Source organism: Lycorma delicatula, chromosome 9 (assembly GCF_047948215.1).
Source record: "Lycorma delicatula isolate Av1 chromosome 9, ASM4794821v1, whole genome shotgun sequence".
Classification (NCBI taxonomy): Eukaryota; Metazoa; Arthropoda; class Insecta; order Hemiptera; family Fulgoridae; genus Lycorma; species Lycorma delicatula.
This window is the reverse complement of record NC_134463.1, coordinates 68,417,123-68,440,260: the sequence shown is the minus strand read 5'-3', so window position 1 is coordinate 68,440,260 and position 23,138 is coordinate 68,417,123. Positions and strand designations below refer to the sequence as shown.

The window sequence follows — 23,138 nt, the reverse complement described above, 5'->3', positions numbered from 1 at the left end:
ATAAGTCTTTTTTGTAAAAACAGTTAACAATTATTCAATTGTAATAAATGACTTATGTAAATATAACTTAAGACATTTGTCAAGTTTTTGTTCTTGTTTTGTTAACTGTACTCATCTTATATCGAAAAATGCTTTTAAAATTATTATTAATGTTCATGACATAATCTTCCATACATGAGATGAATTCATTGCTTGATATATCGCCATTACCTTTATGCCACACATACAAACTTAAATGGTAATTAAATTTAAATATTATAAAGTTGTGAACTTTACGTGCATTCTAAACATATTAAAAGTGTATTTTAACTCACTTAAGAATGTTGGTGAATGTTTGGAAAGCGTTCTAAATTTTAATGAATAATATATTTCTTATGTTCAAATGCGTTAAGATATAGATGTGTAGAATAAACTAACTTGTAGATATATTATGCAGTTTTTGCATTTTATAAATGTGGATTTTCATTCTGTTTTAACTTTTAATAGTGGACAATCCTTGCATTATTATAAATAAATAAATATTTCATTCAGTATATAAAAATACAGTAAGTCACATCAAGAATGGATAGATATGCTGCTCCAAAAATAAAAAAATAAACAATAAGAACACATATATAACAATCTCTGAATTTTAAATAAAAAATTTTTTTTTTGAAAATTTTCAGTCATAACACTAAATGTCATCTCTCCCTTAAATTTTTGTTCATGATTAGAGTTTTATTTAAGATTCAAGCTATTTTTTATCTTTCTTTTAAATAAATGTTTATCTTACCCAACCTAAATTTGAAATGTGAATTAAATCATAATGGGTAATCTTTGTTGAAAATGTCAGTGGTTTATATCTTTTTACGCTAAATTTAAACTTTCTATTGGAATATCCTAAAACAACAACAGTTATTTGTATTGTTTTACTCTTATTCTAAAAGCTCTTAAAAATACTTGTTTTATAGTGTTTATTGATCAATTAATATTTACTGTCTCTTCTTTTTTCATTTATCTATTTTTACTTACTTTTTTATATATCCTTACCCTTAGTATCTACTGATGATGATTATTATTATACAATTGAAATGGTCACTTCATTTACTTTTAGATTTTAAGTAAAATCTTTATAGATGGTTTTATAGCATAAACATGTTTTTCCAATTTACATTAATTGTTAATAGCTAACTTTCTTTAATCAATAACCAATCAATTGTATAAATATAATTTTTAATTCATTTTTATTGCAATTGCTTTTACAAGTATACCTAATAATATTAGTATATTGTATAAACATATGAAATAATAAAAAAATATTTATACAAAAAGTATTCATTCAAAAGAATAAAAATAACAAACATGGTTGAACCATAACGATAATTATGGGGGTGTAAATAGTGTGGTGGGGAGGTAGAGCCTCACCTTAATGACATTTTTCTTCTGGCTATAAAAAATACTCATGTTATGAATTGTTATAATTATCATTAAAAAGAATCAATTCAATTTTCATCAAATTGATTGTAAAATAGTTTATTAAATTATATAAAAAATTCTCTTGTCTCATCTATTCTGGAAAAAAATTAGTTATAAAAAAAAATGGAGCCATCTTGTTATTTTTACAAATTATGAGTACAAGGAAAAATTGCACACATGCCATTTACTACTACTACTACTACTACCTCTATACCGGGCTGAAATGCATTACCTAATGCATCTAATCTTTTAAAGAAAATAATGGCTGGTATATCACTTTTTTTAACTGACATTAATAATTTTTTAAGTAAATTTGGTTTTTAAGTATATTAAATGGAAAAAACTATTGATACTGATCATAAAACTATTCATTTACAATTATAAATATTTCTCATAACTTAATTTTTTTTCTTATGAAAGAGGAGGCATCAACAGGTCATTAGCTCAGTGGGAATTGGTAGAGTATGAAAAGATGCCATGCATAACCAGGATTCAAACCCAGTTTCTCTGCATAAAATGCTGAGGCACTACCTGCTCAGCCATAAATGTCATTATTAACTTAATTATTGTATTCTGCATTATAATAAATTAATAGAAAATAGATTAATTCTGAATATTATCAACTCCTGTAACTGTTAGTATGATATTGAAATAAAATTATAATTTTAATGTACACAAAGATAAGGAGAAATAATTAATAAATTTCTGTAAATTTTAAAATTGCAATTCATTTTTTAATTATTTTAAATAAAATTAACTTTAAAATCCTTCAAAACCCAGCACTAAATTAAAATAAAATTACATCAAGTCTAAACTAATTAAAATACTCGTAAATCTTTTACTTTGATTAGTTCATAATAATAGCCATTACATAGATCATGTTAGGAATAGATTATATGCTACTTTATGATTAAAAAACGAACTGCCTTAGCATTTTATCGGGATACATCAAAAGAAACTATGGTAAAACCACCTATGTGTATACATATACATAATATGTATTACACACACACACACACTCACAAACAAGGGGCAGCTGAAATGTAATGCACAGGCTAACATAACAGGAAAACAATATGTCGCACAGTGACAGTGCTGCCTCCATGTAGTTTAATTTCCTTACTACTAACATTCCAAAACTCGCTGACCCACGTCCTTTATTTTCAGTCAGTTACTATTGTTATGGAATCAAGAATACCCGAAAAAAGTGACATTCATTGCTGTTTCATTCATTTATTAAACAACGAATAATCATAAGAATTGTATTATTTCTGTAAATGTGATATGTATTACATATAAATGAAATCGGGCTGTTAAGAGTTTTGTTAACATATTTTTCTATTTTTTGCTTATTATATGGAACACTTAAACATTGTTTATTATCTATTATTGTATATCTATAGTCTATTGCATATATTTTTTTTAACTAAATCTAAATTAATAACAGATTTTGATAACAGAAATGTACTTACCTTTTTTGATATCAGTATCGTTTTGTTAAAAACAGTTTTATTTATACTACAAAAATTTCTGTTTTTTGAGCGGAAGAAATGATATCTGCGAGACTCTTATCGTACAGTTTAGAATTTCATTGTAATTTTTTTGGATAATAAGCTACAGATTAAATTACAGTTTGTTAGAATTATAATATACATTATTACAAAGAAATTAAAAATATAATTGCGTAAGATTATTATTACTTACATTGTAGTATACCAAGGTTTCCAATCTAGGTCGAAACAGATATTTTTGAGCATGATGGACTGTCACAATCACTGAAACAAATAAATAAATGAACGGATAAAAATAATTAATCAGTTTTAAAATAAAATAAAAAATACTGAATATAAATTTCAAAAATATGGCCTAAAATTATCATGACTGATGAAACTAAAGTTTTAAAAATAGAGAAGTCATAAAAGGCGCTGCATACGGGTAGATGATAAAGTAAATTGAGAAGGGATAAAACATTTGTGATCCTTACAGAATATTTTATTTATTTAATTGAACAAAATAATGTTTTTTCCACCAAAATAAAAGTTGAATCACCCTATTAGAATTTACAGAATATTTATAGATATTTAAAAAGAAATGTGTACAGTATTCTGCCAATTGACCTACCGGGTTGGTCTAGTGGTGAACGTGTTTTCCCAAATCAGCTGATTTGGAATCGAGAGTTCCAGCATTCAAGTTCTAATAAAGTCAGTTATTTTATACGGAGTTGAATACTAGATCGTGGATACCGGTGTTCTTTGGTGGTTGGGTTTCAATTAACCACACATCTCAGGAATGGTCGAACTAAGACGAATGTGTGTACTTACACTCATACATGTATATCATCCTCATTCATCCTCTGAAGTAATACCTGAACGGTAATTCCCAGAGGCTAAACCAAAAAAAGAAAGAAAAAAGTATTTTGACAATCAGAAATCAACGTTCCTTTTTGTTTTCAAATTCCACACAGCTTTATGTCATAAAAATTAAACAATTTATTGCCTCAGCATTTTTTAGTAAACAGAATTATAATACAACGAAACTTAAATACTAAAACAAAAGTGAAATATTAAAAAAAAATTGATGTGGATACACATGACTTCCTTGTACGCCTATTAAATTACATATACACATTTTTTTTTAAACTGAAAAAGCACATAAAATTTTATTTAATTAATAACTTGATATTTTTTTTTTATATGGAATTATTATTAATTGTAAAAAAACTTTTTACAACTAGAGGTTAAAAATTATTAATAAATAAATGTATTTAAATTTAAAAAAAAAGTTAAAAGAAAAGGAGATGCGATTTCAACCGCTGTGCCTTCCCCTAAGAACCAAATATTTCATTAATTAAAATTTAATTTGGCTATAACTCTGGAACCAATGAAAATAAGTACCACTTTTATCGTTAAAAAGCTCAATGCGGGCATAGTACTGCATTTAATAAAAAATCCAAAATGCAAATATTTGGATTTTGGGGATATTTTGGATACTTTTGGTCCAGTCGATTGCAATCAAAAGGGAAGGTGATTAACTAGATGTTAAAACAGTCCTAAATCCAAAATTTCAACATTTTGCGGCTAATCGTTTTTGAATTATGCGAGATACGTACGTAAAGATATCACGCTGAAACTAGTCAAAATGAATTCAAGGATGGTGAAAATAGATATTTCCGTTGAAATCTGAAACCGAAATTTTTCGCGATTTTAATACTTCTTTGTACTTCATACAAGGAAGTAATTAAAAAACACGACTGCCAAAAAAACCATTACTCTTTAATATATGATAATAATTAAAGAGCGTGTAGGTGACAATTTTGTATATGGTGTATATATATATATATATATATATATACATAAAACCAACCGGGTTGGTCTAGTGGTGAACGCGTCTTCCTAAATCAGCTGATTCGGAAGTCGAGAGTTCCAGCGTTCAAGTCCTAGTAAAGCCAGTTATTTTTACACGGATTTGAATACTAGATCGTGGATACCGGTGTTCTTTGGTGGTTGGGCTTCAATTAACCACACATCTCAGGAATGGTCGAACTGAGACTGTACACTTCATTTTCACTCTTACACATCATCCTCATTCATCCTCTGAAGTATTATCTAAACGGTAGTTACCGGTAGCTAAACAGGAAAAAGAAAGTATATATATATATATATATATATATATATATATATATATATAGCCTATGACACTCCCAGTAACGTAAGGTTTCCAATGCGTGCCATACATCTAAATCGGTTCAGCCGTTGAACAGCTACGACGGAAAATACATACGTACACTCAAAAATACATTATACTCCTTTTTGTGCAGTCGTGTAAAAATAAAGTATAACTGTTATGAAAGTTTAGAAAAGAAATCGCTTCAATCATTTTGGATTTGGAATACAATTCAGCTACCAAAGCACTTTAAGTGATGAAGAAAAAAAAAAAAAAATTAATAATAAAAATTAAATGACGGAGCGATAAGAAAACAACAAAAAACAGAATATAAATTTTTTTAGTGGTGGGGAATAAATTTTAAGAAACTCTTTTCTAAAAATAGTCATACATTGATCGATTAAGCTTAACAAATTTCCTTAAATAAAATGTTATCTAAATCTACTACTTCCTTCAATAAAGCTAAGATAAGAATTTTTTTTTTTAATTCTCTAAATTTTAGATCCGAGTTCTATAATTTATAAAATTGTACACATTTCTTGATAACTCTAGTAAGTATAAACTTTCAAAAAATTTTGAAAAATATTTAAACCGAAGTTAGATAAAGTAAAAGAACAAAAAAAAACATATATTTCAAGTTTAAGAGGTGGGGTTTATTTTTAATTTTTTAAAAAAAAAAAGGTTTTTTGGATTATTTATATATGCATTGTCGGTAATAAATTTCCTTTAATAAACTTTTCTCTAAAAAGCATCTGCTAAAACTCAAAATTGATTTTTTTGCGATTTCCCTCATCACCTTAATGAATTTTGAAAAAAAAATACTATGATTAATGTTCCATTTATAGAAATATTTGAGCCAAATTGAAAGAAAATCGGTTTGATTAATCGTCAGATACAAAACCAAAAGTAGTGCGATACATACACATATACACACGTTTTTTTTTTGTCTAGATGAACTAGTTGGACCTAAAACTTAAAGATTTGCATAAAAAACACGAAACCTAATTTTTTATATGAGATGACCATTCTTTCCGTTTTTGTATACCTTTTCTAGCTATATTCACCGGGAAAGAAAAATATACGTAATAATTTTAAACATCTCAACGTCTTATTAACTCATTTCTGAAAAGCAATGTATTAATATGAATTTGTATATTGCATAATTACAGAGTATCAATTTTCTTTAGAAACTGTTTATATACGAGAGATGTCAAATGAGATATCCACAACAATACAATTTATATACTTTACGGTTTAGTTTATTTTCTAAACCGTTATATTCGGATAAACATAATGGTATACGGTATAATTGTAAAAAACTATTAAGATAATGATAATTGAATCTCTAATTATTAACCCCCCATAAATAACAATATTAATGAGATAAACTTGCATCATTTATTTCGGATTATAATTCCATTAATATAGAATATTATTATTATTATTAAAATACCATTTTATCTACACAAATATTATTATAACTAATATGCTTACAACACTGTTAAAAATAATATTTATAAATAGCGTTATAAATATTGTTTGTTTATGTGGGTAAAATTTAATGATCGTAGTAAACTGGTAAGTTTATTTAGGAGTACGGGTGTTGTAAAGCAACCAGGATTACGGGTATGAGTATGAAAATTGATTTGTCTCCGAGTATTCTTCGTTTTGACCCAGATAAGAGACGTTGTCGCCATTGTCGCTATTATCAAATATAATAAGATGTACGTACAAAAAAAAAAGGGGGGAAGCTGTCTGACATTATATTAGTCCCTTTATTTCTTTGAATAAGGGTTAAAAACTAACTTATAACTCGCTTCATTTCACGGTGGTATTATTTACCACCGTGAAATGAAATTATGTAATTTTTTTTTCATTAGAGAGATTTTTCTTTATATAAAAAAAACTCATGCGCAGTTCTGAGCAAGCAGATCGACTTTTCCTTAATTTAATTTGTTTTTAATATTTTTTTTTTTTTTAAATTTGATTTAATATTGCTAACACCATATATGGCACATAAAAAAAATTAACGTTCCAAAGAACGTACTACCGGTTTGACAAAATTTTATAAAATAAATAAAGAGATATCGGATTTATTTGCAAATCTTTAATTTTAGATCTATTCATCTACAAAAAAAAAATAAAAAAACAAAATAAATCGCAGTGCTTTTGGCCTAACATCTAAGAATTTACCAAGCCCATTTTTTTTTCAAATTTGGCTCAAATATTTCTATATATAGGGCATTAATCATAATAATTTTTTTTTCAAAATTCGTTAACGGGTTAGGAGAAATCGCGAAAAGATCAATTTTTTCCCTTCAGAGGCATTTTAGAGAAAACTTTATTAAAGCAAATTTATAACCTACCATGCATATACATAATAATAAAAAAAAAACTTGTTTTTTAATTCAACTCCCATTTCTTAAAATTGAAATATAATTTTTTTTTTTTTTTTTTTTTGCTTTATCTACCTTCGGTTACATATTTTTCAAAGATTTTTTTGAAAGTTTATGCTTTATAAATATATACATACAGAGCTATCAAGAAACGTACTTTTTTTAATTATAGACCTCGGATCTAAAATGCAGAAACGTTTTTTGAAAATTTTATTTTTCTTATTTTAGCTTTTATTGAAAGGAGTATACTTCAACGTAGCTTGTAGCAACGTAACGAATCACGGTTCTAAAGTGTCCAGCTCAAATTTTCTCGACCTTAAATTCAGCGTAACTCAATTACTATTCAATCAATCTTCATCAAAATTTCACATGCATAACTTCAGATACACTACTATAATAGCATTACTAAATTTCAATGAAATCGACCAAGTAGTTTTGAATATTTTCGAGCCACAAAATTTTATACATAACCCTATAAATATATAAAAAAACTTCAGTTTAGAAGAATGGTATTTTCGTACTGCTCGTACTTCAAAACGTAAAGAAAATATTTTTTCAATCCCAATTCCCACCATTCGAAAATTTGTAAAAACAGCATCTTTATGCAATCCTGTTTCAATAACTCACTTTACGCCAGTGAAACACGCAAAAAATGTTATAACATTTAATTAAAATCTTAAATACGTAATTTTTTTTTATATTCTCATCCGGTTTGGGTGATTTGTTATCAGTGGTATTTAACTCAATTTGAATTTTTTTAACTATTATTTTCTACTGAATTTATTTAAATCAATTTTCAGGGAATTAAATTCCCTACATTTTTTTTTACAGATTTCTATTTGCTTATTAGCAAATTATTAAAGTTAATTAACGAAAAATAAAAAAAAAGTGTTTTTTTTCACTCAAAAATTTTTATTTTAAATAACAATTTACTTGGTAAATATTAGACAGTTACAGTTCTGGATTATTTTATGACTTTTAACTCAACTTTTTTTGACTTTCAAGTCAAAAATATACGTAGTAGTAGCAACTTAAGTTAGAAATCTAACAAATAAAAAACGACCCATTTAAGTTTAAATTTAAACATTTTCAAGTGGAACTGACTGATTTGTATGATATAAAGAAAATCTCCAGATATCCAACATAATCTTTTTGTTTATTCTTTGTTTGTAGGAAGACCTTATTCGTAAAATGAGTATATCTAGAGAATAGTGACCGAGCGGGTACAGATTGAAGAATCGATAGAGTTAAGATATAACTAATTCGCCCGCTTCGAACTATCAACTTCATATACAGAAAGCTAGCTATTTAAATAAGATGCTCCAACACATTTCAGTTGAAACATGAAGCTTAATCAATCAACATATTATTAATTCCCCAATTATTGCGAGACTGTTTGAGTAGTTCAGTTCAGAATCTTGCCATAAAACCTTTTTTTAAAAATAGCCAATTGGTTATTTCCCGACGATAAATATATATATACTTCTTCCCCTACTGAGTGGAAACACTTGCAGTGTCGCATACCGCTCCTTAATTGGTTAATGTTTTTATACAGTCTGACGTATTTTATTTGTAAACATTTAATTTTTTTATTACGTCGCATCTTTATTTCTCCCCCCGAGCCGGACAGGTAATCAAACATAAATTCACCTCCAAGGGATGCCACCGCCTCAAACTACCTCGGCCGGAACAAAGCCCTACCCAGGTAGTCAGGACCCGGTCGTTTTTTGTCATGCCATGCCTCTAATGAGAGGCTCCCAGAGGGGTCCCCCACTCGGTCTTTATGCCACGCCTCTAACGTGGAACCCTCAAAGAGATCCCCCATCTGGACTACGGTCTTACCTTCCCCCCCCAAAGGTGCTGCAAGGGAGTCCCCGCCCGATCATTGATAATGGGACGCCGGAACCTCCCACTCCTCCCGGACGAGGCCTTTTCTTTCTTTATCCTGTTTAGCCTCCGGGAATTACCATTCAGGTATTACTTCAGAGGATGATACGTATGAGTGTAAATGAAGTGCAGTCTTCTACAGTCTTGTTCGACCATTTCTGAGATGTGTGGTTAATTGAAACCCAACCACCAAAGAACACCGGTATCCACGATCTAGTATTCAAATTCGTATAAAAGTAACTGCCTTTAATAGGATTTGAACGCTGGAACTCTCGACTTCCAAATCAGCTGACTTGGGAAGACGCGTTCACCACTAGACCAACTCGGTGGGTTTTCCGAAAGAGGCTGTCCCCCGCAAACACCACGCCAGTACAGGCACCGCCGACTCATGACACGGGTAAACCCTTACAACCTCGACCCCCGGGTGCATGTCCATGCAACTTGCAAGAGGGATAGCGAGCTTTCCGCTTGCAGTCCTACCGCAAGTGGCCGGCCTCTCCACAGATAAAGCTGTGATCACTTCTGTCCGGGGGAAACATAGGTCATCGATGGTGGACTGTGTGACTCTACAGGCCACCCACCCTGTAAATACTTACTTGGTAATGTTTTTATATGATGCGAGATGTTTTGTTTGTAAACAAACACGGAAAATTATTTTTGGAAAGGACATGATTTGTTGATGCAAACCTACAACGTAAATGGAAAAAACAACAGGAAACCACTTCATTCTTCAACTTCCGTAGTAACCCAACATAGGTGCCTGTTATTCCTGTATCAGGTCGCCGACAATAATTATGACTATGGCACCTAACATTCGTATACACGTATATGTTTAATAAAAAGTGCAAACATTTGTAGTGCACCGAAAGGTGTAGTTACGTATGTATAAAAGTGTTAATAAAGTATCAAAACCATCCCTGGAGGGACGGCCCCGCTGGGACTCAGTCTTTTAGCTCAGGGGCTCGAGAGTCCCCGCACTTCATCGCCACCGTTTACCCGAGCAAGCACCGGTGAACGGCAGCTCCGTACGGAGCTGTTCCTCACCTTCTCGCTTCACGGCATTTGCAGTATCCTGACACAAACCCCGTCGCAGTGTTGAAGTCCACCGAACTTCGTAACATCGTTCCAACGATAGTCCCAACCTCGAGAAGCCCAGTTACGGGATACAGTCGCGGCGTCCCTCGTCCAACCACGGACACTGGAATATCACGTGTTCCGGTGTGTCGAACTCCCAACAGTCGGGACAGAAAGGGTCCTCAGTTCTTCTTCGATCATACAGGTATGAACGAAAGACCGCATGGCCGGTCAGGAATTGTGTCAGCCAGAATCCCAGTTCGCCAAATTTCCTTCCGGCCCAATTTCAATCAAATTTGGGACAATTATTATTTACTAACTGAGCAAAAACACTGTGGATATTAGGTATCCCTACCGCAAATGCTACGGGAGGGTTGAAGGGTGAGAACATTGAAGGTTGCGTTTGTAATTTGTACACGGTGGTGATACAGATTATGTTAGCGGTGCTTTCTGAGCTAATTCTACTAGCAAAAATAATGAAAAACGTTCATATAAACATGGGTCCGAAAATGCTCCGTTAGCGAGTTGACTAGCGAAAGATTTCGCCCTATTGCTGGGCAAAGAGTGAAATAAAACCATACTGAAATTTTGGTAACTGTAATTAAGTGGTAGACTTGATGGTTTTTTTGATCTGACAAATTGAATAAAACAGGTTTTAGAACTATATCTCTAGTAGTTTTCGAAATATAAGACGTAAATCAGAAAAATTTCATGTATAAAAACATGCTTTTTTTTAAGTTTCTAAAACAAAAACTTTGTTAAACGACTAACAAATGCGTAAAATTAATTACCAAAACCTGTAGAGAATTTAATTCTAAAAAAAAATCGTTGTAAAATAGTTTAATGAAAAACAAATACAAGTTCAAGAAATTTATTACTAATAATAATTACGAAGGGATTACACGTAAGAAGCATGTTAGCTTTTCTACAGAGATCAATGATAAAAAAAAATAGTCTTCTATTTAAGATAAAAATAATATATACGCGTATTATATTGTACTTTGTACGTATGTCTTCGTATAGAACCTATGATTGTCTACATCTTCCTCGATACTAACGACAGGATTAATTAATCTAATTAAATTGTACATATTTGTAAAGTTTCATTAATTATTGTACAATATAAAGTTTAACATATATTGCTCCTTCTTCAAACTCATGTTTTTATTCGAACCATACTATTGTAAGGTAATAAACAGGCTAGATTTGTAAGAATAAATTAAAAAAGAGGAATGCAAAGGAGATTTATGTTTATCGTAGAAAGTTACGTACAATTTTTGTAAAAAGGGAACTGATGGGCCTATGAAGAAATAATGTGACCTTGAGCAACAACATGTATATAAGCTGGTATATACGATCTAGGACTTGAATACTAGATCGTGGATACCGGTGTTCTTTGGTGGTTGGGTTTCAATTAACCACACATCTCAGGTATGGTCGAACTGAGAATGTACAAGACTACACTTCATTCACACTCATACATATCATCCTCTGAAGTATTATCTAAAAGGTAGTTACCGGAGGCTAAACAGGAAAAAGAAAGAAAGGTATATAAACTAGTATACATAAATATTCACAATTCGTAATGTTGTCTTACATTCGGAGATAACATTACATATGAAAGATTAGTTAACATCAGTATGAAATATGTGGGTTATCGGAAACCAGTTTTTTTCTTTCTTTTTAAAAAAAAAAAGAAAAATTGTATTGACACATTGTATTGACTTTTCACATAAGCCTTTCATTAACTTTTCATTAAAAAAATATTAAGATTATATATATATATATATATATATATATATATATATATATATACTCAAGTAATTTAGAAGTGAAGAGAAATAATTTCAAATAAGGAAGAAAATTCGTACAAACATATGTCTGAAAACACTTTGTTATCGAGTAACTACTAGCAAAAAATTTCGCCCAGATTTAAGTTTCCCATTGAAATTAGATCATAATGGCATTTTTAAGAAAGCACTGAACTTGATGGGTTTTTACGTTTTTTAGTTAGAAAATCGAATAAAACCGTCTCAGAAGTTTATCTTCCGTAGATTTTATGATATCCAACGTAAAAAATAAAACTTCGGCAGACGAAAAACACGTTTTTTTTAGGTTTGAAGTACAATAACTTCGTTGAATGACTAATAAATGCGTAAATTTTAAAACTTCCAGAGAATTTAATTTAGAGAAAAATAATCTAATAAAGCCTATGAAAAAAAACAACTTTTATTAAAAAAAAAATAAACTTAATGTTATGAATTTGTAAAATTTAAAAACAGCTGTTTTTTTCGTAATGCTACGAAATTAATTCGAATACTATTCATTCTTGTCATAAAATTATGGTTAATAATAACCATTGGGCAGTTCAGTTGTTTTTGACATAATTTTCATGGTGTTTAATTATTTTTGAAAATCAAGTTTGTAGTATTTTTGTGTTTGTTGTACACTAAACTGTATTTATAGTTTTCCAATTAAATCTGAATTTAAAAATCTGATGTGGACACTACGTGACTTCCTTGTACGCCTATTAAATTACATACACACATTTTTAAAAGTACATAAAATTTTGTTTCACTAATTACTTTTTATCTTCATTAATAACTAATAAAAAGTTCACTAATAAGTCATTAGTCACGAATTTTTTTTGTTGTCATTGAATTATTATTTATTGTAAATCTTTTTTTTATAATCACAGGTTAATAATTATTAATAAATTAACACATTTAAATAAATTAAAAATTAAAAAAAGGAAATGAAGTCTGATTCGAACCGATGTGCTTTCCCCTTACAAGATCCAAATATTTCATCAATTAAAATTTTATTTTGCTATAACTTTAGAACCAATGAAAAGTACCACTTATGATATATCGTTGAAAATTTCTCAACGAGGACTTATTACTCCAATTTTTTTTTATTTTGGGCTTTTTTGGACAATTTTGGTCCAGTCGATTGCTATCAAAAAAGGGGGGGGGAACAATTAGATGTTCAATAGTCCTAAATCCAAAATTTCAACATTCTACAGCCAATTGTTTTTGAGTTATGCGAGATACATACGTACGTGTACGTACAGACGTCACACCGAAACTAGTCAAAATGGATATAGGTATGGTCGGAATGGATATTTCCGTCGAAATTTGAAAACCGAAATTTTTGCGAAATTTCTTTTTACTTCCTTGTACGAAGTACAAAAGTGAAATTTCGTGATAAATTCTGTTTTGAAAAATGCCGCGTCTCTTCATTCGTGCAGAATATGCTGATATGATTTTTGTGTAAGTATTTTGCGATGGAAATGCTGTAGCTGCGGTGGAAGAATACCGACCTAAGTACCCTGGACGAATAGTTCCAAACCGTAAAGTACGAGCATATTGTAGAATTTTTAATAATCTTGGTGAGAATAGTACACTTGCCAGTCCTAATGTTTTATCTGAACTTCAAACGGTACATGGTGATATAAAGGAAAACATTTTTCAGCGGTACAGCGGCATCGAGCACCCGAATTTCTACGCGACTCAACATTCCACAAAGTACAGTGTAGAGGGAGAAATGAGAATTACTCATTTCTCGCATGCTCATTACTGCGTCCTTATCACGTTTAGAGAATTCAATACATAGTTTGATAACCATGCCAGACGACTGCACTGTTATCAATGGGTTAACAATAATTCCCAATTCATTCCATTCATACTCTTTTGGGTAAAAGCTACTTTTACCCGTAATGGCATGAAAAACATGCAGAATTCACATCGGTGATCTAAAAAAATCCACATGTAGCTGAATCAAATTTCCAACAACGATTTTCGGTGAATATTTAATGTTACATGATCACTAATACTATATTAAGCCCTTTTACACAAAAACAACGGGTCACGCGAGGAGAAATTATCTGGAATTGAAAAAAAATGAATTTCTAGTAATGCTTGAAAATTTCCCATTGGCGAAACAAATTGAAATGTACTATCAACTTGATGGAGCACAAACACGTTTCACGAATAAGTAAGACGGTGAAAAATTTACTGGTAAATGGATTAGAGGTAGAGGGCCGGTAAATTGATCATCTAGCTCACAGGACCTTACCCCTTAAGATTAATCTTTATAGAGATGGGTGAAATGCGACACGTACAAGCAAAAAGTAAACACTCGTAATGAACTGAATTCTCGCATTCTCGATGCTGCTATCCTCATCAAGGAACGCGACAATTCATTAGCCTGGTGACATAAAAATTCAAGGAAACGAGCTGAAAAGTGCATCGATGTCAAAGGTGGAATTTTTGAACAATTATTGTAAACTAGCTGATCTGACAATGCTTCGCTATTGCTTTACGGCAATATTACGGGACAAACACAAACATTCATTTATATATATATTTTTTTTTTCGTTATGGTCTCTTTGGACCCCGTTGAACTTTTTGCACAACAGATGTCTTCCGTCTTTTTCCCAATACAATTTCATTTCGTCTCGTTTAACTTGTTTTTGTTCACCAGTCCACTGCCTCCCAGTTCTAGTCTTATCTGTAAGTTTCCGGAAAATGTGCTTATTAATTTTACCTCTAAACTCAGTTCTGTTACACTCATCGCCTTCGTTCAGTTGTAGTTCGCTGAGGTCCTTCTTAACTTCGACTACTCAATCCGCAGTCGCTTTCATATTTGTTAAAAAACTAAAGACGCGCTTCGTCAACCTATCATCCGACATCCTGAGTATATAACCGTAGAACTTCACCATTCGTTTTCTAATCGTCGACATCAGCGGTTCGTTGTTCCCTTTATAAAGTTCTTCGTTACTTCTTAGTTTGTAAGATCCGTCTTCTAGTTTTCTTGGTCCCAATATTTTCCTCAAGATTCTTCTTTCACGTATTTCCATCTCCTTCAGTTCATTCTTCTTCCTGAGTATCAAACATTCTGATGCGTAGAGTGCTTCTGGTTTGAGCACGGTAATGTAGTGTCTTATTTTTGATCCGTATGATGTACTTTTTTTGTTGTAGATATTCTTTGTTATCCCATATGCTCTGTCTAATTTCCTGGTCCTTTCCGTGTTAGCCGCCTCATCGAGTCCATTAGCTTGAATAATTTCTCCAAAATATTTGAAACGATCGACTCTCCTGATATTCCTTCCTTTTGTTTTTATTTCTTTCTCCTTGTGATGTCGGTATTCCATGTATTCCATCTTCTCGTAAGATATCTGTAGTCCTGTCCTTATGGCTATTTCCTCTAGTAACTCTATCGATTCTCTAGCCTCCTCAACATTTTTTGTAATTATTGCTATATCAACAGCAAAGGCCAAACAATCCACTTTTATTTCATTTTTACCAGCTCCTAGTCGTATTTTTTAATCCGTTTTCCTCTTTCTTCTTCCGCCATTCCCTTATTATTTTCTCGAGGATTAGATTAAACAATATTGGCGACAGTCCATCTCCCTGCCTCAATCCCGTTTTAACTTCAAAGGGCTCTGATATTTCTCCCATAAATTTTATTATGGACTGCGTATTTGTCAACGTCTATCCTATTAATGTTTGCGTCTTCCTGTCTACTCCAAATTCCTTGAGCGTCTCCATCATTGACTGTCTATCGAATCGTATCCCTTCTTGAAATCTACAAATGTTACTACGGTGTTAATACCTCTCAATGCTCTTAGTGTTAATGTATTTTTTAAATTGAAGATTTGTTCCACGCACGATTTTCCTCTTCTGAACCTTTATTATATATATATATAATATTAATACAGTATAAACAACCGTGAGTATATTTTTTTTAACATATATCAAAAGTACTTTAATTTTTAAAGAGGTAAATTTATTGTACTAAAAACAGCTGTTATTAATATATATAATAAATTTTTAATAATAAAAGTTGACTTTTTTGTTTTTCATAGATTGAATTACATCAATTCTCTACAAGTTCTGATAATAGAATTTTCGATTTTTTAGTCCTTTAATAAATTTATTATAGTTCAAACCTAAAAAAAAAAAACATGTTTTTCGTCACTGAATTTTTCTGTATTACGTTGAAGATCATGCAAACTACGGGAGATACTGTATTATTAGTTTTTTTCAGGTCAAAAAACACAAACTATTAGCTTATCCCTTATATTAACGTCTTAAAAATTTCACCGGGAAAACTGGAATCCAGAACGAAATTTTTCGCTAGCCGTAACTCTATAATATAGCGTTTTCGGGCATATATTTATATGAACCTTATTCCATATTTTAAGATCTATAATCAGTTCCCAAGTTATTTCCCTTTTCTCCTGAATCACCCTGTGTGTGTGTGTGTGTGTGTGTGTGTGTGTGCACGTGCGCGCGTGTGTGTGCATAAAATCAATAAATGGTTTCATCACAAATACGGAGTATATATACAGTTAACCGTAACGTATTCGTTTTGATTGATCAAAAATCTATAGTTATATTAATAATAGAAGTTATAAATCACAATTAGTTCCGCTTACTGATATAATTAAAAGTAGTAACGGTTAGTTCAATAGAGTACAATCTCTTGTAAATCCCAGGAGTAAATTTTCAATATTCAATTAGAGCTAAATATCAATATATCGCACAAGCAATCTAAAATTGATTAAATCAAAAAAAATTCCGTAAAAATATAGCTCTTAAAATATTGATTCCTCTTCAAATAAGCGTCTACTCTGAAAATATATCATACCCTGAAAAATTACGAGATTCTCCTAAAGCATACTACAGTCTTTAGGAAAAATTGTTCACTCTAGTAAATGAAATTTCTTTGCAATTGTCATCTTAAAGATGCAAAATTGATAATGACATAAATAGCGCATACATCAGAACAATGGATAAAACAGAGCTGTAGTCAAGAAGTTTAAAGTATTAGCTGTTCGTGATAGGAATACTATAATTAAAAATATTTATTACAAGTGCAGCATTATAATAAGGGCGAAACCTAGACACAAGAGAAGCTAGAAAAAATATAGATGCTCTTGGAATGTGACGTAACAGGAAAATGCTGAAAATTAGAATAATAGGAATTGAAGGGGGCGAATTGCAGAAGATAAAAGTCTATGAAAGAATCTAGTAAAAACAATTAAGTTTTTGGTGGCTAATAAAATAAGAAAACAGAGTTACTGAGTTTAACTATCAAAGTAAAGGAAGATAAATATTAGAATTCATAAAAAACAGATAAGAAATATATATATATAAACACTAAGAATTGGCATGTAATAGAAAAGTTCGCGTAAATACATCAAATCAGTCTACACAACTAACAAATTGTTCATATAAATATTTTCTAAATTGACGCTCTTAGTTGATAACATTCCATTTCGTATACGAAGTATACCCCTCCCCCTCCCATAAGCGTCAACCCAGAAAATATAAAATACCCTGAAAAATTACGAGATTTTCCTAAAGCATTAAGCCGTTAGCCAAAACTGTTCTCTCCAGCAAATGACATTTTTTTGCAATGGTCATCTAAGATTAAATTTTATACACACTTATAATAAAACTTAATGGGTTTTAACTTAACATCACTGCACGAAAAAAATAAAACGAACAACAGAAAACTGTAGGCAATCTCTTTCATTAAAACGTAGAATACGGAAGCGTTTACAAGATGATAAATCCGCCTAGAGAAATGAATGTGGTGTTTAAAATGAGGTGAGAAATCGATGTATCATTTGCGGTACTATATTATTGTTTTACTCAACATGATTATTTATATTAAATAGTTGTTTACAAATCTTTTCTACAATTAGAATATTTTTTTGTAAAAGGATTTGTCTCAATCGGAAAGAAATTTTCCTTCCTCTGGCCCATAAAATATTTGGATCAATTTAAGGTTAAAACGTTGCAACTCGACAATGTAATAAAAAGTTGTCCGAGGTCAAGTTGTGGGAAATAATTTAAATATAACTAGAGGAAGTTAGAAAGAAAAAAAGTACCGGTATTAAAATAAATGTAAAACATTTAACATTAAACTATTTTTAGTTTCTTACTAAACGAACTGGTAAAATTATATTTAGGAAATATTGTGGTAAAACAAAGTAAAATATACTTTTAAACATAACTGATCTCTTACATGCTATCTTCGTACAGGAAATAGCATTCCGGGATGTAAATTAGAAAAAGATTGTGTAATTTGACTGAGTTGGCACTGACATGGCTGGAATGTAAATCGTTGTCACTGGTTTATTTTCTTATTCTAATTAGTTCCGAAAGTAATCTGTGAGGGCGGTGAATGTTAAGAATAATCTGCGGTACTGAACAGTGAATGTGAGTTGTCATTGGTTTATTTTCCTTTTCTGATTAGATAGTTATGGAAGTAATCTGCGAGGGCGGTGAATGTTAAGAGTAATCTGCGGTATTTAACAGTGAATGTGCGTTGTCATCGGTTTATTTTCCTATTCTGAGTAAATAGTTACGGAAATAATCTATGACGGCGGTGAGGGGTATTCCATTATAATTCAAAAAATTTTCAAAAACTTTATTTCATCACTATTTTTGATTTTGATGATATTTGGTATATGATAACTGCTCACCTTGTAGTGGCCAAAAAATACTTTATGTTTTTAAATTTTTTTTTTTTTGAGTAATAGACTATTTTCTTACTTGCTAACTGGTAAAAACAGCTATTTTCGTCACTTATTCCATGAGCTGTAGTATTCTTATTTTACATCGTACAGAGGGTCAGAAAGGGCTTTTTGGAAAGAGTAAAGATGGAGCCTTCTCTTAATGTAATCAAAATTCATTTTGTTTCATAACCAAATCTTGTAATGTTATTGAAATTACGTTTACAAATGTTGGTTTTTCAAATTTTGGGCCCAAAATAAAAAATGAAGAGTTTAAGGTTACAGGCCTGTTTTTTAGCTTTTAAGTCTTAGGTATTAGTAATACTTATAAAGAGAAATTGGACTATTATCGATTGTACTTCATTAATAAAAATGGCTGCCAAATCGTAAGATTTTAAACATGAATCATTTTTGGGGCCCGAAAACCAGATGTGGGACAGGTGGCAAAAATTTGAAATTTTTACAGCTGTAAGTACTTTTTATGTACTTTAAAACCATTTAAAATTTATGTTATTACTCAAGAGAGTTGACGGTTAATGGAGCCATCAAACCGCTAAAAACACCGTTCTTTCTAGCCGCGAACAATGTATCCGAAAAATTCACAACATATATTTTTTCAGATACTAACGTAGGCCTACTAATCAAAATTTTTTTGATATGTCTATAATGAGATTTATTTTATTCTAGATAGTTTGTTACTTAAAGTATGACTCATACAAACAAACTTATATTTGTTTATTCACACGAAAGTGAATAGACATGCATGGACATAAATATTTGCGTAATCATAAATGTAAACGTTGTAAAAGGCTCAGTTACTGTTTTGATTTCAACGTGATATGTTACATTGTTGAAAGTAGTACTGTGGTTACGTAATGTACACTTAACCACCGGGATGATCTGGTGGTGATTGCGATTTCGCAAATCAGCGGATTTTCGAAGTCGAGAGTTCCAACGTTCAAGTCCTAGTAAAGACAGTCACTTTTATATGGATTTGAATACTAGATTTTGGATACCGGTGTTTGGTGGCTGGGTTTCAATTAACCAAACATCTCTGAAATGGTCGACCTGAGACTATACAAGACTACACATCACATACATATCATCCTCATTCAGCTTCTGAAGTAACAGTTAGAAAATAGTCTATCGCTCAAGAAAATTTTTTTTTTAAAATACTTTTTAGCCACTACCAGGTAAGTAGTTATCATATATCAAATATCATCAAAATCAAAAATAGTGACGCACTGATCATTTGTTGAATTAAAATGGAATACCCGAAACCTCGGTATGGAACTGGCTGATGTGAAAAGGAGTAGATGCGTTCAGTTTGTAAAAGGCATTTAATTTTTATAATTACGAACAGGAAAATGTCGATTACTACCAATTCAAGACACTTTTTCTAACAGATTCTCCGACTAATTTTCCAAATGTTATGTTTTACCAAAATAATTTTCTAGGTTTTTTTAGTCTGAAAATCGGTAAAAAAGGTACCGTTTCGATATCTTCAATCGTTAAGAAATTAAGTTTTCCGAGTTTTCAAAGAAAAATTTGAAATTTTCTAAACAAACTATAAAAATAAAAAGATTTCGAACAACGTAAAAATCGTTAAAATTGGACCTGCTGAACTCTAAGTATAAGCATTTTAAAAAAAATCTTGAACTTTTAAGTAATAAAATTTGTTACAAATATTATAAATGTTGTTAATTATAAAGAAAAAAAAACAGTGTGGGAAAAACATTATCATAATTAAACCTTTTTTTTTTAATATTCAATAAAAAAGCATGGTGCGTTGGTTTGTTTGTTTGTTGTATGTGCTCACATTTCTATTTTAATGATAAAGCGCACAAAGATTTATACTTCTCGAACGATTCATTCGTTCGAATGATTGATTATACTTCTTGATATGAACGATTTATCTAAAATTATATTTGTGTTCTGGGGATAAAAAGAACCGTGTTAAAAAATCATAACTCAAGAAACAGCTAAATATTTTAAAGCTTTCTGTTGTAAAAGTTTTTGTTGTTAGTACGCTAAATTCATGAAGCTTATTTATTTATAATTGGCAAAAACATTTAAGAAAATCATATAATGAAACAAAAACAATATTTTCACGGCGGGAGGCCCGCCTTTTTTCTAGTAGTATAATATTTTTAACCAGAAAGAACATATTATATAGAATATTACATATTAATATATATATACATATTTTTTTTTTTGTCTTCAGTCATTTGACTGGTTTGATGCAGCTCTCCAAGATTCCCTATCTAGTGCTAGTCGTTTCATTTCAGTATACCCTCTACATCCTACATCCCTAACAATTTGTTTTACATATTCCAAACGTGGCCTGCCTACACAATTTTTCCCTTCTACCAGTCCTTCCAATATTAAAGCGACTATTCCAGGATGCCTTAGTATGTGGCCTATAAGTCTGTCTCTTCTTTTAAATATATTTTTCCAAATGCTTCTTTCTTCATCTATTTGCCGCAATACTTCTTCATTTGTCACTTTATCCACCCATCTGATTTTTAACATTCTTCTGTAGCACCACATTTCAAAAGATTCTAACCTTTTCTCCTCAGATATTCCGATTGTCCAAGTTTCACTTCCATAAAAAGCGACACTCCAAACATACACTTTCAAAAATCTTTTCCTGACATTTAAATTAATTTTTGATGTAAACAAATTATATTTCTTACTGAAGGCTCGTTTCGCTTGTGCTATTCGGTATTTTATATCGCTCCTGCTTCGTCCATCTTTAGTAATTCTACTTCCCAAATAACAAAATTCGTCTACCTCCATAATCTTTTCTCCTCCTATTTTCACATTCAGTGGTCCATCTTTGTTATCTCTACTACATTTCATTACTTTTGTTTTGTTCTTGTTTATTTTCATGCGATAGTTCTTGCGTAGGACTTCATCTATGCCGTTCATTGTTTCTTCTAAATCCTTTTTACTCTGGGCTAGAATTACTATATCATCAGCAAATCGTAGCATCTTTATCTTTTCACCTTGTACTGTTACTCCGAATCTAAATTGTACTTTAACATCATTATATATTATTATATATTAATATATGTATATTTAATATTTTATTATCAAAAATTTTCTAAAAATCAAATTTTATGTTAAATGAGACTTCTAAGAATCTCCAAGTAATCTATATATATATATATGTGTGTGTGTGTGTGTGTGTGTGTATGTGTATGTGTATGTGCGCGCGGGCTTAAGATATATCTAAAATAAATATCTAAACAGTAAAAAAAAAAGGATGCAGCAATAAACAATAGTTGAAGCAAATTATTGAGGTGTTTTGTTGAACACGAATAGGTGCATTAATTCCATTGACTAAAGCCACTGATAATTAAAGAACGTTCAACGACCCGAATCATCCCATTATATTGTAACAATAGTTAACAATAATAAAGGTTACTAGAATATTGAGGTGAAAATTAACATTTAAAGAGAAATGAACCGATTGTCAAAAGATAATCGAGATATCAACGGTAAACGACCTTCCCTCCATTACTCTGCTTTACTCTAAACAACAATTAGCGAAATAACTATAAAAGTAATTATTAAAAAAATCGAATGGATGTAATTAACAGTAATAGTAAATCAATAAAATTATAATTAAAATAACTTATTTAAGTAAAATTTATTAACAAAATTCGTCATTAAAAAAAAAAAAAAAAATTAATTTGGAGTTGATTGAACCCCAGCAACCGAAATACATCAATAATAATCATACAAAGAAGTCAAACCACTGATTTTTTTTCTTTTACGTGTTTATCTTTAAACAAAAAGATATAAAATAAAGGTGAATTATATACGAACTCCGGATGAACACTTACAGCGTGAAGATATCCCTCAAAAAATAATTGTTTGCTTCGTATCCAAAGAAAATTGATATAAAAAGAAACTGAATACCATTTGCGACTCTCAAACATCTAAAATAAAATTCTTTGCTTCAAAAGCAGAGAAAAAATATTTAATAAATTAAATCGTGTTTAAACTTGAAAAATATTACAAAGATTAATTCTTCCCAAAAAGTTGTTTCAATTTCAAAATAGAAAGATAGCGTTACTCTCCATAGATGTTGCTTTTAACGACTGAATAGCTTGCTTGTTTTTTTC

The 23,138-nt window shown here is 30.6% G+C and overlaps 1 protein-coding gene across 1 annotated transcript in view; it reads right to left on the bottom strand.

Annotated features, from left to right (window-relative positions):
* Positions 1-23,138, bottom strand: part of LOC142329898 (uncharacterized) — a 327,751-nt gene that overhangs the window by 33,541 nt on the left and 271,072 nt on the right. The window contains exon 4 of the mRNA XM_075374814.1: positions 3,160-3,230. Within this exon, the coding sequence (XP_075230929.1) occupies positions 3,160-3,230 (71 nt within the window). The remainder of the gene's footprint in view (positions 1-3,159; positions 3,231-23,138) is intronic.